The sequence below is a fragment of the Numida meleagris genome, chromosome 14, assembly GCF_002078875.1.
Source record: "Numida meleagris isolate 19003 breed g44 Domestic line chromosome 14, NumMel1.0, whole genome shotgun sequence".
Classification (NCBI taxonomy): domain Eukaryota; kingdom Metazoa; phylum Chordata; class Aves; order Galliformes; family Numididae; genus Numida; species Numida meleagris.
In genome coordinates this window covers 4,042,068-4,056,236 of record NC_034422.1, presented here as the reverse complement: position 1 = coordinate 4,056,236, position 14,169 = coordinate 4,042,068, and the positions used below count along the sequence as shown (strand labels likewise).

General features: G+C 38.5%; 1 protein-coding gene across 1 annotated transcript in view; it reads left to right on the top strand.

The window, feature by feature from the left end:
• Positions 1-14,169, top strand: part of TMEM132C (transmembrane protein 132C) — a 186,296-nt gene that overhangs the window by 148,996 nt on the left and 23,131 nt on the right. Inside the window, exon 5 of the mRNA XM_021412781.1 lies at positions 8,699-8,842. Within this exon, the coding sequence (XP_021268456.1) occupies positions 8,699-8,842 (144 nt within the window). The remainder of the gene's footprint in view (positions 1-8,698; positions 8,843-14,169) is intronic.

Genomic DNA, 14,169 nt, shown 5'->3' with positions numbered 1-14,169 from the left:
AGATGTTTGAGTAAATGAAAAACTATTTCTGAGATTAAAAAGAACAGAACATGTTGCAGGTTCTGAGGCCATTTATTGGTGTAGCTTTTGGAATCAGTAGTAAATATTTGTCCTTCCCTGGGAATGCTGTAAGTAGCTAGTCACTGAACTAATGCTTTTGATACATTTCTCATCACTATTTTCCAAACATTTGCCTGCTCTACTGAGAGTGCTCATTAGAAATTATATGTATGGATACGGACTGTAGTTGTTGTCACCTGTCTATTACAGATGATAAACATAAAATTTTTAGAGTCTATAAATATATAAAAACCTGATTTTTTGGGAAAATTTAGGACAGTTGGTTGCTTATATAAATGATGTTTACATGTATTCATAGGTAACCGTATGCTTGCTTATATCTGTAAGTGGCAATGCTCTGAAACAAGAAGGGCAAAGTCTCTCAACTATATTGGTCTCCAAATAAGGGTTTTTAACCTGTCGCTTCACATCTTTTCATCTGTTTGTTGTTTCATCATTCTTTATACTCAGTATGACCAGTAATTATGCTGAAGTAGGAACATCTCAGGTAATCCCACACATTTCAACCCATTACTACAAGTTTTTCTCTCTACATGATATGATTCTTATGTAAGTTCTTTCAGTTCTAAGTCAATTTAACAAACTACTGCAAGTAAGGAATGAAAATACCCAAAGAGGATGAGCAGGTTCTTTCCTGTCTAACACATATGCAACTTTTTAAAAATCAGGATTTTTTATTATTATTCATTTATTTTCTATTTCTAGAGAAATAGAAAGTGGACTTCTGCTTCCCATCTTTTTCAGTCACCTTTATGTCCTTATTCTACATTTTGGTTATAGAAAGATCAAATGTGTACTTCTGCTTCCTGTTCCCTGCAGTTGTCCTTATGTCCTTATTCCACGTTTTAAGTAGTTCCAGAATTGTTGCCTTTGAAGTCATTTTCACTTACAGACTCTTCCTCTGCACAGCAGGAAATACCATCTTTCTTTGAAAATATATACCAGCCACTGAATCCTAACATACTCATTCCAGACAACAGGAAATAGAGACAGCTTTAGCAAAATACTTGTCTTTCTGGTGAGTTATACCTCATTGAATTCAGTGCCACAGCTCCTACAAAGCAGAGTCCCCCAGCCAGAGGCTCAGTCACTGTTGATACACATTGATTATGATAGACAGTTAGAAAAGACAAACTATGCACATTTACAGCTTTTGAGACAGTAAAGGAAGACACAGTCAAGCATGAAAATGTTCTGTGGATTGAATTTCATGCCATTAATTTGCATTTCCCTTCACCTAGGGGGTCAGATTGTCTAATGAGATCATCTTGTCAGAGTAATTTAGGGTGGAAGGGAAGTTCTGAAGTTATTTCTTGTGGCCTTGATTCAATAAAAAGTGCTGAATGCAAGTGCAATGTATTGTCACATGAGCTGAGCATGTTTCTCATGATTCGAGTAGTGTAACTGTTCTATGAGAGGTGGAAGGAAGGAGTGTTGGAGGCAGTTAACTCACTTGTCTGCAGCCTTGGAGGACTCTGACATCTCTTTCCTTGCAGAAGGGATAGGGGTTTATACAGGACCTTTAGTGTCATCATACCTTTCTGAACCTACCAGCTAATAAGGTTTCTTTGTTCCACCTAGTTTCAAACACATCTGAAATGAAGGGACCATGGCATTTTTAACAGTCACAAAGTTCTGCCTTTTCTGCTGGTAAAGCCTCCAGCTTGAAGCAAAATGTTTCTTACTGTCTTTTTTGGAACATTTCTCCTTATGACAGAATACTGCATGTTTACCTGCTAGCCAGATTTTACTTTTTTATTCAAGATTATGAGGAATAAAAAGCGAATTCCTGTTGTCATATTAAGCTTGATAGAGCGAGGCCTGTGTACTTGACCAAGTCAATGTGGCCTTCATACAGATACAAAGCTCTGAGTACTGGCTTTATAACTTTTATCCATCTGTATAATTTTGTCACAAACTGTACTGTGAACAAAGAAATTCCAGACATACGTAATTTTGTTCAGTTACTCCGTTTTTTTCTCTTTTTAAAGGAGATGCTCATTTTTGAGAGATGATAGAATTACATTTACCAATTGAGTCTTCATCTGCTACATAAAAGTAATTATTGAGCATGTTCCCTTTCACAAGTCTGAAAACTAACAGGGCAGATTCACTGCAAGTATGGATTAGTCATCTAAGAATCCGAAGAATTTTTTCTGCATCTGTATCTGTTAATATATTCTGCATTCCCCTTTTCTGCCTGCAGAGTTTAATTTATGAGGTTTCAGAAGTCCCACTAGCAGTGTGTTTGAAAATCATACAAGCAGGGAAGAAAATGGAATGATCCGTTGCTAATGTGGGTGGGGGACAGTAATTAAGATTTATCTCAATATATAGACTGTAAACAGAGACAAGATCATTGATTAAAAAGGCATTGCATTTGCAGAACACCGAGTTCCCATTTTGAAAAGACACTCAGATCTTTGTAATAAATCAGGTGGCTCACAAGACCTACGGGGAAGATTGAGCCTTTCCCATCCTGGCTGAGTTTACTTTCTCTCCTTCTGGACCCAGGAACCTGCCATTGTTTTTGTAGCAGTGGGCCAGGCCCAAGAGGAAAGGGTGAGAGTGCCCAGCCTGGCCTGATGGTCATTACCTGTACTAATGATGGTCAAAGCTACTCTTTTGGGAGATGAAAAATGAGTCTGTTTCCCTTCCTTACATTCCTGTTTCCAAACTTTCCCTATTTACCTTCTTTAAAACTCCTGGGGAACCCAAGACATCATGTTGATCAAACTCTTCAAACGAATACTGTGCATGCTGGGGACAGAACAGTGCCGACATCCACCTTCGGGTCTTTCCATGGATGATGTTTTATCTGTGTTTGACTTCTGGATTGTTTGTTCTTTAGGGAAGGTATTGTCCTTAATTTTTCGTGCCATGTCCCTTGTTGGCTGTTTAACAAAGATTTAATAAAGAGAAGATATCTCATAGGGCTGTCGTGTGTCGAAGAGAATTATCTTCCAAAAAAAACAGGGATCTTTGGTTCTGCTATCCTGGTCAAAAGCAGGCTGCAGAATTGGCCACTTACATTGAATGGATCTGTTTCTTACGGGGATTTTAATGCCCTGATTTTTCACCACTATTAATCTGCTCATTTCTTTCAGTTTTCCATCACACTATGGATCTAAGGGTCGTAGAGTAACTGAGATTCCACAGGGATCCATGTTTGTGTACTGAGGGATGCTATTAAGTAAGAGGGTGGCTCCCTTGATTTTATTGCTTAACAGCATTACCCCATTTATTTTGTAGAGTGGCATTACTCACATAGTAAAAGTCCTCGTGTTTCCATGAAGATGTGCAAAGCAGAAGATTTACAAGTGGTGGGCTGATAGCATTGGAATCAAGTGAAGGAAAAGAGCAAACCAAATATCCCACTAACAAAATTTGTCCTCCCCTACTGTCTGCCACGAGGTCAGGGAAGTCCTCTATTATGGTGTAAACTTTCATCTGTAGGAACCTTCCTGTTTTTCTGCAGTGTGTGCTAAGAAGTTAGAAACAATGTCAGCTTCTTTCCCTTTTTTGTGTGTACTGCCTGTGAATGTGGAGTGTCAGAGAATCCATTTGGCAGAAAGCTCAATGTGTAATTTATTTTTAATCATGAAATTATGTAGATAAACAGAATCTGCTGCCGAACAATGTCAGTTTGTTAATCAGCTGTAATCTTTGCAGTATTAATAACCCAAATCTGCAACCATCGTGTCACCAGACTCACAAATCAGCATTACAATTGTCTGCAGTGCAGAACAATTCTGTGCGTCTCTCTAACTAGGATACCTTGGAAACCTGTAATGCATAACTTACTGCTCATCAGTAGAATATTTATACTGTTCTCAACTGGCATGTGTGGAGTTTACTTTATATTTCCCACATCTCCATCTTCTATTGTGACTGTGTTGCCAGGGTGTCTCTGCTCATCAAGGGTGATGGGCTGAACAACAGCTGGAAGCACAGGACAGCTCCTGGAGCTCTCCTGCAAAGACATTGTCTCCACTGATTGAAGTGCTGTCAACAAGATGCAGGGACTTACTTCTTCTGTCCTTTTTCCACAAGGCAAATACTCTTTAGATTTTAAGGTGGGCAGTGCCTTGACTGTCTCTTTTCTACAGAGTTTTTAAATAAACTTTCCTTATAAATTAAAACATAATTGTCATTTCTGTGTCATTCCTTCAGGTCTAAGTGTAGGTATGTTACTCATGAGGTAGTGTGTTTGTGTGAAGGAGAAATCTTAATGCTATGATTAACATCATTCTATGAGATTCCACTTACAGAATTTTCTGCCTGCAAACAGGACCATTCTCATGACCTCAGGCTCCCATGGATTTCTCTTGATAACACCATCTAATCGGATTTAGAGTTTAATTAAACAGCTGTCACTTTGCTTCCACATTCTGCCGCAATTAAATGTTGAATTAGTTCCTAAATTAGTCATGGCTGAATGCTTGCCTTCTTACAACTGAGAGGTTGGATGAACACAAGGTTTGCTCTTCAGCTAAATTCAAGCAACTAATGCTCAGATTCTGTGTTCTTGCTCCCACTGACATTGGTGGAAGTTCCCTGACTGCAGCAGTGGTGGGATAAGCAGTCAGATTCCTGCAGAGTCAGCCACAGTTCTCTCTAACTTCAAATGGCCAAACGTGAGCACATGATTCTTCTCAGCTCTGGCTGGAACACATTTATTTTCTGAATGTTATTTTCCCTTTCTAGAAAAGTACTGATTTTTTTTAATCCCAATTCTGCTGAATTTTCTGTGAAGCAGCACAATGAGTGCCGCTGTGGAAATAGGTGTTTAGACCTATGTTACTGCTAGTGCGCTTTAATCAAATTAGCTCTGATGTAACCAAGACCAGAGCACAAACAAAATGTATGGTTCTTCAAGTTATGACATTAGGGTTAGCCAAAATTCCACCTGGCTCTAAGCAGGAAAGCTCTGATCCTTCCTACAGGTTGGTGATATTTGCCTCTAATTCAGTGCATTGATCTCACTGAACACGGGTCTTAATGTAATGTAATGTAATGTAGAGTCTGACTCCTACCTAGCTCCAATCTCACCATTTTTCTTTGAGATGGACATTAATTCTTTTTCTGATTTACACAGAAGTAAAATCAGGGTTTCTAACTGTGGTAGCTTGCTGCAGTCATGCATGGAGCAGTTCCAAACAATTAGACTGATGTAACCTACCAGTTTTAGCTTGTGGGCTTCTTGATGAAATCTTTTTTATTATCTCTCTTGTTTGTGGTGCACATTCAGAGTGCTCAGTATTACAGAGCAGAGAGATGGACCGCTCTATTTAAGCTCCTTTTATTTTTATGAGTTTCAGTTCAGCTTTTGGGAGTCTTGGACTATGGATCCTTCCTTATGTTACTTAGTTTTCTGCCTAACAGCTCTTGTGTGGGTGTAGATGCAGACATCGGGTCAGTTCTGAGTTACATGAAAGCCTTAGGCTGAATTGGAGCAATAGAAAGGAAACACAGAGGAGGCAGAAGTTGTGCCACAAGGCTCTTCCAAATACAGGGTTATAGGATACACGTTACTCTATTTTAAACGAAAAGACAAAAGGATAAAGAGTCAGTTCCTTGATCTTGCTTATTTAAAGATCACAGATGAATAGCACAGGGCACTTACAGACTGAATAAGGGAAAGGACAGATTTGACAATTGCTTTTACCGTACTATATATTAATTGCTTATATTTCAGTATTCCCAAATACATGTAGTAGCAATGAGTTGTGACTGCTATCAGTGGAGATTAAATACAAAAAGCCGAAGTGAGGTGGCTACCAATTGCTTCATAATGTCGAGACTCTCTAATGATTGCAATGGTGCTAGTTATGAAGGTATTAGGTAAAATTTCCAGTATATTTCCCTTCCTTTGTGCACATCATGAATCTGAAATTCCTGAATGTGATTGGCCCACAGAGAAGAGATGTAAAACTTCAGTAATCTTTATCACGAGAAACTACCTTTTACGGATTTTTGGTGCAGATGCAGCTCTGAAGTCATTAATCAAAATAAATTCATCCACATGCGCATGACTTCCTTTAATGAAACCATTAGCAAAGGGCAGAAGATTGAGGTTTCTAATTGCTGATAATGTGCTAGTAGTCAAATTTCCTGTCTTCTCTATAGGAAGGTCTCAGGAAATTTCAAAAGGTTTTTCAAACCTTTGTAGTAGTGGCTTTATATCAAATCCATTTAGAATTAAGATATACCAATAATGACTTATCGCAGAGAGAGAAACAGAAGTGACAGATTATTTCTTGGCAATTGGTGCCTCAGTTCTGCACTAAATAGTGCAGAAAGCAGAAAATCACTCAAATTTGCCTATCAGGCTTTTTCATTTTAAAGGTATAGGTCATTTTCTTTAGTCCAGTGAGGAAGGATCATATTATTTGGGACAGATGAAGCAGAATAGGCTTATTTGGGGTACAAGATATATAGGTTATTGTGTTACCACTCAGTTCTGAAAATTGGAGAATCATAAGAAAGAGAGGTGGAGGAAACCACAAGAGGTCACCTCCTCCCTTTCTTCTTCTACCTGACTCAAGGAACCAATGTTATTTCTGAAAGATATATAGTATAAGCTTTCTTCAGAATTCTTTTATGATAGATGATGTCTTTTATTCTGTCCCAGACAATCTGTTCCAGAAATTCTCTATCATTATTTGTATAATAAAGACTGCCTTAATGTCAAACAAATCTTCCTTGTTGCACCTTAATCCCATTACTTCAGGCCCTGTCCATGAACGTAGAAAGTAGTTTATTCTTTGTCATTTTCAGAAGACTTTTGTGTATATGGAGACAGTAATCTTTCTTCAGCTGAGAAAGTCATCACTGAAGAATATTTCTCAAAACCAGACACAGTCATTTAGTTCAGTCATTTAAGCCTTGCTAATGCTTAGCTGAGAAGGAGTATTTCACATCTTACAGGTGATGTTCCTCTTTATAAATTTTTTTGTGGGAGGGTTTTGTTTTTATAACCACAGCAGCATGCAATTACCAACTTATATTCAGCTTGTGATCCACCACAGACCCCAAATGCTCTTCTGAGAGCAACTTTTCCTGTTACATCTTCTGCATTTTGTATTTGTAGTATTACCTGTTCCTTCAGAAACATTGCAATTTGACTTCACTTTATTACATTGCAATTTTTTAAACTGCTGTGGTGTATGCTCAGAGTTAGCACCAACTGTGGCTGGTGATGTAGCTAGCTTGATTTAGTGTGATGTTACTAGCAGCCTCACCATCACCTAGGGTAACACTGGGGTAGAAGGAGCAGCTGGTCTTCTCCTGGTGGTTTGTAGGGCTGGGGAACCAGAAGTACAGGATCCTCATGCAGGTCAGAGTGCCCTGCAGCCTTGCCTGCTTTCTATCCTATTTTTCATAATATCTAACTTTCCTCTGGGAGTGCTGATGACCCAACATTGCAGGCATGGGCAAAGCTAGCTGGAAGAAGTTTCAGTGACTCCCCGGCACTCTGTTGCAGGTTAAACCCAGATAATGAATTTACTCTGCTGCCCGTACTACAGAAGTTTCATCTCACTGCATAATCACATTTTGTTTTTCATCTTCTTCATAGCAGTGGTATGGGGTTTGTTTCTGTTTGTTTTGTGCGCCTGATTTTCTTATTTTTGTGTAAAACTTCATGAATTACCATTAAATACAAACACGAATAAATCCCCAAGACAGAGTATGTTTTATATCTGAAGTATTTCTATTTCTGGCATTGCTCTTCTTCTGAACCTGTTCCTTTAAATTAGATTTTTCTACTGGTAGTTTGTATCAGTTGCTAAAGACAAAGTGGATCTGAGTAGAATCGTTTCCAAGCAAAGATGAGATAGCCTGAAAGGATGTCCTGTCATTTCCACAAACTCTCTTACTGCTCCTTCACCCTGCAGTCCTTAGTTCACACTGTTTAACACTCTGAGTCACAAAAAATAAGGCGTTAAGGAATCGAGGCAAAAGATTAATTTTAAAGGACGTGCAGCACTTGCAATAGCCAAATACACGGCAAAATAAGTTTGTTGAACCTGATTTTGGTGAAGCTATGCAGTTATAACATGCTTGTTGCTTTGGAAGCCTGCTGACAGAAGAGCAGTCTGAGGGTTGTCTCCAGCTTTGAAAGTCAGGGGGTTTTAAGAGTGTTAAGTTTAACAGCTCCAGATGTAAAGTTCACAGAAAAGCCCTGTTTTTGCAATGGGCTTCGATTCCGAGAGTAATATTTTTACTTTCAGTACTCTTGCAACCTGTCCCAAATACTGACAATCAAACCTAGTTTTACAACAATCCCAAAGTAATGTCGTGCAAGATAAATATTGGGAAAAGCCCCACATCCTTAAATGTAGAAGCTATCTGTGATGCGTGCCTGCTTGGACTGAACAGAGCAATCATTTTGCTCACTATATAACAGTCACTGTGTTTATTGAGCAGGTAAAACATAAAAAGGCTTTTACTGCATATTACCAAGTTGTGCCTAATAAAAGATGAGTTTAGGTCATTAGCTGCTGAGAACTAATGCATCCCTCTTGAGTACAAGTCCTGCTGAAGAGCTGATGCTTGCTCTTTGGAAATGTTTTTAGCCATTTCTTAACAGTGCCGTGCTTTGTTTTGTATACAGGATACAGAAATTGTGAACACCGCAATTCTCACAGGAAAAACTGTGGCAGTGCCCATCAAAGTGGTCTCCATTGAGGAGAACAGTGCTGTGACAGACATCTCTGAATCTGTTGAGTGCAAATCCTCTGATGAAGACGTCATCAAAGTAAGCTCATGCCCCCTATTGGCTTCTGAAATTTCACATCTTTTTATATAATAACAACCTGGGAAAAAAACTAATCTGCTCCTGCAAATTAATTGTTCTTTTGTTACAAAAGCACAATGGGGAGGATTTTTAAGAAAAGAGAAATTTAGGTGCATCAATACAACCACGAAACTGAGTTTCAGTAGAATTTCAGTCTTTAATTTTCATTTCTGTTCTAGTTTTAAAATATCTTTGTAATGTCACCTGAGGTCCTCTGTGCACAGGATTCACTCACTGCAAAAAGAAGCTCTGCTGTTAGTTCTGCCTCTCCAGATGTTTCTTATTACCTTGCCAGCTGTGATTATCACCTCCACAGCTGCATCAGTGGAATGGATTGGATGTGTGTTCCCCAGCAACTGCAATACAAAGTTATCCTGGTGGACTGCATGTTCTGCTGAATTCTGTTGTGAATTAAGAAGTTGATTCTGCACAGAAGTGGCTAGAAAGCACTTGCATGACCCAATACATCAGTTTAGTACTAGTAGCTTAATATCACAAAGAAACAAACACCAGTGGAGTAGCACTGTCTTATGGCAACACAGCTATCTGTACTGTGACTGTAGACAAAGCCCTGAAGGAAATTTAAGGATGTGCAGAGTCAGCACAAAGACAATGCTGTGCATGAATCCTGTTGCAGCTTTGCAAAATGAGATTTTCATAATGCATAGTCTTTGAGCAAAGGTGATTTTAGCCTGCATCCATGAGCTCTTTGGATAAGGAATTTATTGTTCATGAGACTTTAAATCAAACAGCACAATGGGCTTTGTGAGGATAATCTTTAGGTGTCTTTAAAAGGCTATCAGCTCTCTTGGATGTATAGCACACAAACACACTGCCACAGTTATGCCTGAGCTGAGGTTCAGGTTGGATATCAGGAAAAGGTTCCTCATCACGGGGTGGTGAGCATGGAACAAGCTCCCTGGGGCAGTGGTCATGTCACAGAGTTGCTGGAGTTCAAGAAGTGTCTGGACAGCATTCTCAGACATATGGTCTGATTTTTGGGTAATTGTGTGTGGTGGCAGGAGTTGGACTCGATGATCCTCATGGGTCCCTTCCCACCTGGGATATTCGATGGTTCTATGACAAATAGTCATTCTTAGAACTAATGAAGCCATTATACTGAGAAGGCTTTTACAGAGGTAGCTTTCTTCTTCCTGTGAATCTGTCACAGCCAAACAAATCTCTCTGCTTTGCTGGAGCTTGAGGTATTCCCATATATCAAATGCTTCACAGAGCTTTTTCCTGAAAGAATTCCTGTTAACTTTTTCCTAATTGCACCTGATTACCCATCTAATTACAAAATTACTTGGAATTTAATTCAAGTATCATCCTGTTTGTAACCTCATTGGGAAACACATGGGAAATATGACTGAGGAACTTAAAATACAAGAGAGCATTCAAAAATTAGATGAACTAAATGCAGAAAGAACTACTGTGATCCTCTAGACTAGCTCCCTTTCTTATGGAGGTTACAGAATTTCACCAGGTAACTCCAGCCTCACAAGAATTTCTTCTTCCTAACGGTGAAAATGATCACTGTTAAAATCGTCTTGGGAGTATGATATACATCACCAGATAATGCATAGAAAATGACAGCACAATGGTTTCCCAAAGAACAGTTAATCTGCAAAAATATGTTCTGAGTTTTATAGCTTTGGAGCATATTGATCAAGGAGAAATGGAATTCCCAAACCTTACAAAGAGGAGAGTGTTCTTCTTGTAGCAATTGCTGTATATCCTGGACTATTGCAGTTCTCCAACCATTTGCTTGGAAAGAATGTTTTTTTTTAGCACTATATCCTTTGATTAGCACTTGGGATCCTGCTGTGCTCTTCTTTTCTGCAGAAATAATTTATCTCCACTAAAAGGATTTCTTAAAATGGAGTCTGTTTGCACTATTGGAACATTTCTAAGTGGTGTCTAGAAGCCTCCCTATCTAGCCACTCTGAAGTTAAAGTGAAACAAACAACTGGAGGCTAACACACAGTGATTATTGGAATTGACTAGAGAAAATTTTCAGGTGTAATTTCCTCTTCAGAAACGTTCAGAAATTGCTCAGATGAACAGGGAAAGTATCTTCTGTATATTTAGAAATATAAGTGGAATCCCTGGAGGAATGCATCTGTGAAATATGAATACTAACTACTATAAATCATACAGCAAGTTAAAAAGTAGAGTTCAATGACATGCTTTAAGCAAAAATTTCTATCATCTCATCAAAAAGGAATAGGTTTTGGTTTTTTAAATCTAGAATGTTCTAGTTTCCAGGATATCTCTTTACATGGGGAAATGAAGGTTGGATTTTGAGTTAAACTAAAATGTTTTTATGTATTCTGAGTATAAAACATATTCAGAAAGCTTCACATGGAGCACCAAAGCATTCCATCCTTAATTCTTTTTGAAATTCTCCATTATGCTTTTATACTAAATTCTGTAGATTTATCATTTTCCTCTGTAAGATACTGTTTTAGATATCTTGCTGGGAGTAACCATTCTGTTAAAAAATGAAGTCCAGTCATAATAAATGATACCTCTTTGTACAAGATCACGAAATCCTCAACAAAGGTGTACATGTGTTTACAGTTCGTGTTCCCAAGCATATCCTCATCATAGCAGAATCATCTATCAAGTAGATAAGTGTCCATTTGTATGGGTCATGCAAACAGCCTAGAGGTAATGTTTTTGCCCTGCCATGAGATAAAAGCTTATTTGTATTAATTTTTACAGTGCCTTCAGTTTGGCTTCTATTGCATTATTCTCAGTAACAGAGCCCAGGGGAGATTGAAAGATAAGATATATCTGCATGTTACAGGTAATAGTTTCCCCAGTGATAAGTTTGGTCTCAAGGCAGCTCAATGCATGGTCTGCGTCCTGTCTTAATCTGCTGACTATTACTCCTTTTACTTTTTTTTAATACCTCTTGCTCTCAGCTCAGAGCAGCGCTCTTCTTTACTTCCAAATTTACTGTTGATTTCCTGACCTTTAAAAATCTTTGAGTGCTCTAGACCTTCACACAGGGGCCCAACCTTTTAAAAGAGGACAAAAAATTTATTATGGTACTAAAAATCAAGCAACAGCCAAGTTCTACTTTGCTAAGATGGAAATTACTAGTAGGATCCATGTATCTGGATCCACTAACAGTGATTGCTGTTGCATATGTAGGCTCCTTTTCATCTCCTAGAAATTCAAGTGGAATGTGGCTGCTTTTGCCAGTGCTTTTGTGTGGTTTGCTCAAGGGCAAACACTGCTCGGGGTTCCCAGGCCACCTGGCTGCTGAAACAGATGCGGTTTCATGCTGTGAAGAAGAGCAGAATTTCAGGAGACTTGCGTTACCTTGTGACATTTCCAGACTGAAAACCCTCGATGCTTACAAGCTTCTGGATGGGGGTTGGTGGTTTTTTTTTTTTTTTCCATGAAAATAATCTGAGTTCAAAATCTTTTGTGCCATGTGTATTTTAGGAGCTACTGAAAACATTTTGGGTTTGCATTGTGTCATTTCTGGGCTAGTTTTTATCCCACTGCTACATGAAGGGATGTTACATATTTGATATTGTGTTTTTATCATGTTGCTATTATTTATAAATGGTAAATTGAGTGTAGTAGACTAATACTCTAAAGACCTTATTTAATAGTTTCCTTTCATTCTTAAATGACATTAATAGCTTTGATAATGTCTTCAGATCAAAACGTAGATTCACATAACATTTGCTCAAACACGCAGCTGCTATGGCCATCAGTGAGAACAGAAACACAGATCTCACCTTTAAGATGTCCCTTGGTAGCTGTTAATAAACAGTAGGCTCTTGTTTTCATTGGGACCGATGAGTGGAGGCAGACATTGTCTGCAGGTAAAGGCCATTGGAAGAATGTTAGGAATTTCTGTTACAAGCCCAAATCCAGGACAGCGTGTCACAGCTGTCCCTCTCTTATCACAGTAAGTTGAAACAAGATCCCAGATCAAAGCAATGCTGAACTGTTGGGGGCTGAAAATTTTCGCTGAGGGTTTTTGTGGTTGAACTCTATCCTAGTATTTAAAAGACTGGAAGCAATGGTGGTTGCAAAGCTTTCAAAGCAATAGTGATGGGACTCACAGACGGCTGCCCAGGTTGTGGATCTTGTTTAAAGGCTCAATGCAGTAGTCATTTACACAGATGAGTAACTTTGCTGTGAATACTACTAACATCAGGGAACCGACTCATATGAAATTGTCATTTAGGGCTCATAAATGTTTCAGAGATTTTGCCATTTGTGGTGGAAACAGTTTATATGATGGAGTTAATTCTTACTAAAAAGACACAGCTTATGTTCAAATGTCTGCTGTTCATTTCTGTTCTAGTCGGATTAAAGGCCAGTCTGGATGGGATATGACACCTGATGCAGGAAAATCTTGGTTTGCCAATAACAAAGCTGACAGATGGACATGGTTTCCTAATAAATAAATAATAGATAAATAGTTGTGTACTAATTGTAGTAATTTAATTTTTAAACTTTATGTCTGGCACCATATCGCACTCAAAACCTGTTTCCGTAAGAAATCATCAGCACTTTTTAAGAAGATACATACTTAGAAGACACTTTTCTATTGTCTTAATATACTCAATCTTAAACACATAGCTATGCTTCAACCTCCTCAGTTCATGGAATTATAGAGTCATAGAATGATACGGGTTAGAGGGGACCTTAAAGATCATCTAGTTCCACCCCCCCACCATGGACTGGGACTGCCGTTCAGTTGACTGCAAAGAAATGTCACTGCTCTTCCTTGCTTTCCAGTATTCGCAAAATATACCGTGTATTTTGCAAGTAGAAAAGAAAGCACTGTTTTTAATTTGATTTGCAGAGGAACCCCTAGTTTGTACCTAGTTTTAGGTATTTTTATTAAAAGTTGTGTTATGCATTTTCCGGTCAGTAGATTGAATGCAGTTCCAAGGTGAGTGGCTGAGCTGCAGGCAGCTGTAAAGGATCGAACTCTTAAGGCTCAGTGCTGCACTCATTAAAGTGCTGCACTCATTAAAGCCATCAGGAAAGCTCACCCTGAATTTTTAATGGTATAGGGACAGTCCCTCAGGCTCCTAAATGTCTCATCATAGTACCATGATTCAAAAAAAAAAAAAAAAAAAAAAAGAACTATCTATAGAAATATGCATCTATAAATATCTATGGAAGGGTATGGAAATGCTTGAGATCGTTGAGGAATGGCCTAAATATCTGTTGTGTTGCTTTCCACTAGACTAATTCAAGATCTGATTCTTTTCCTATTGAAATTAAAAGGTTACACTATTAGCATT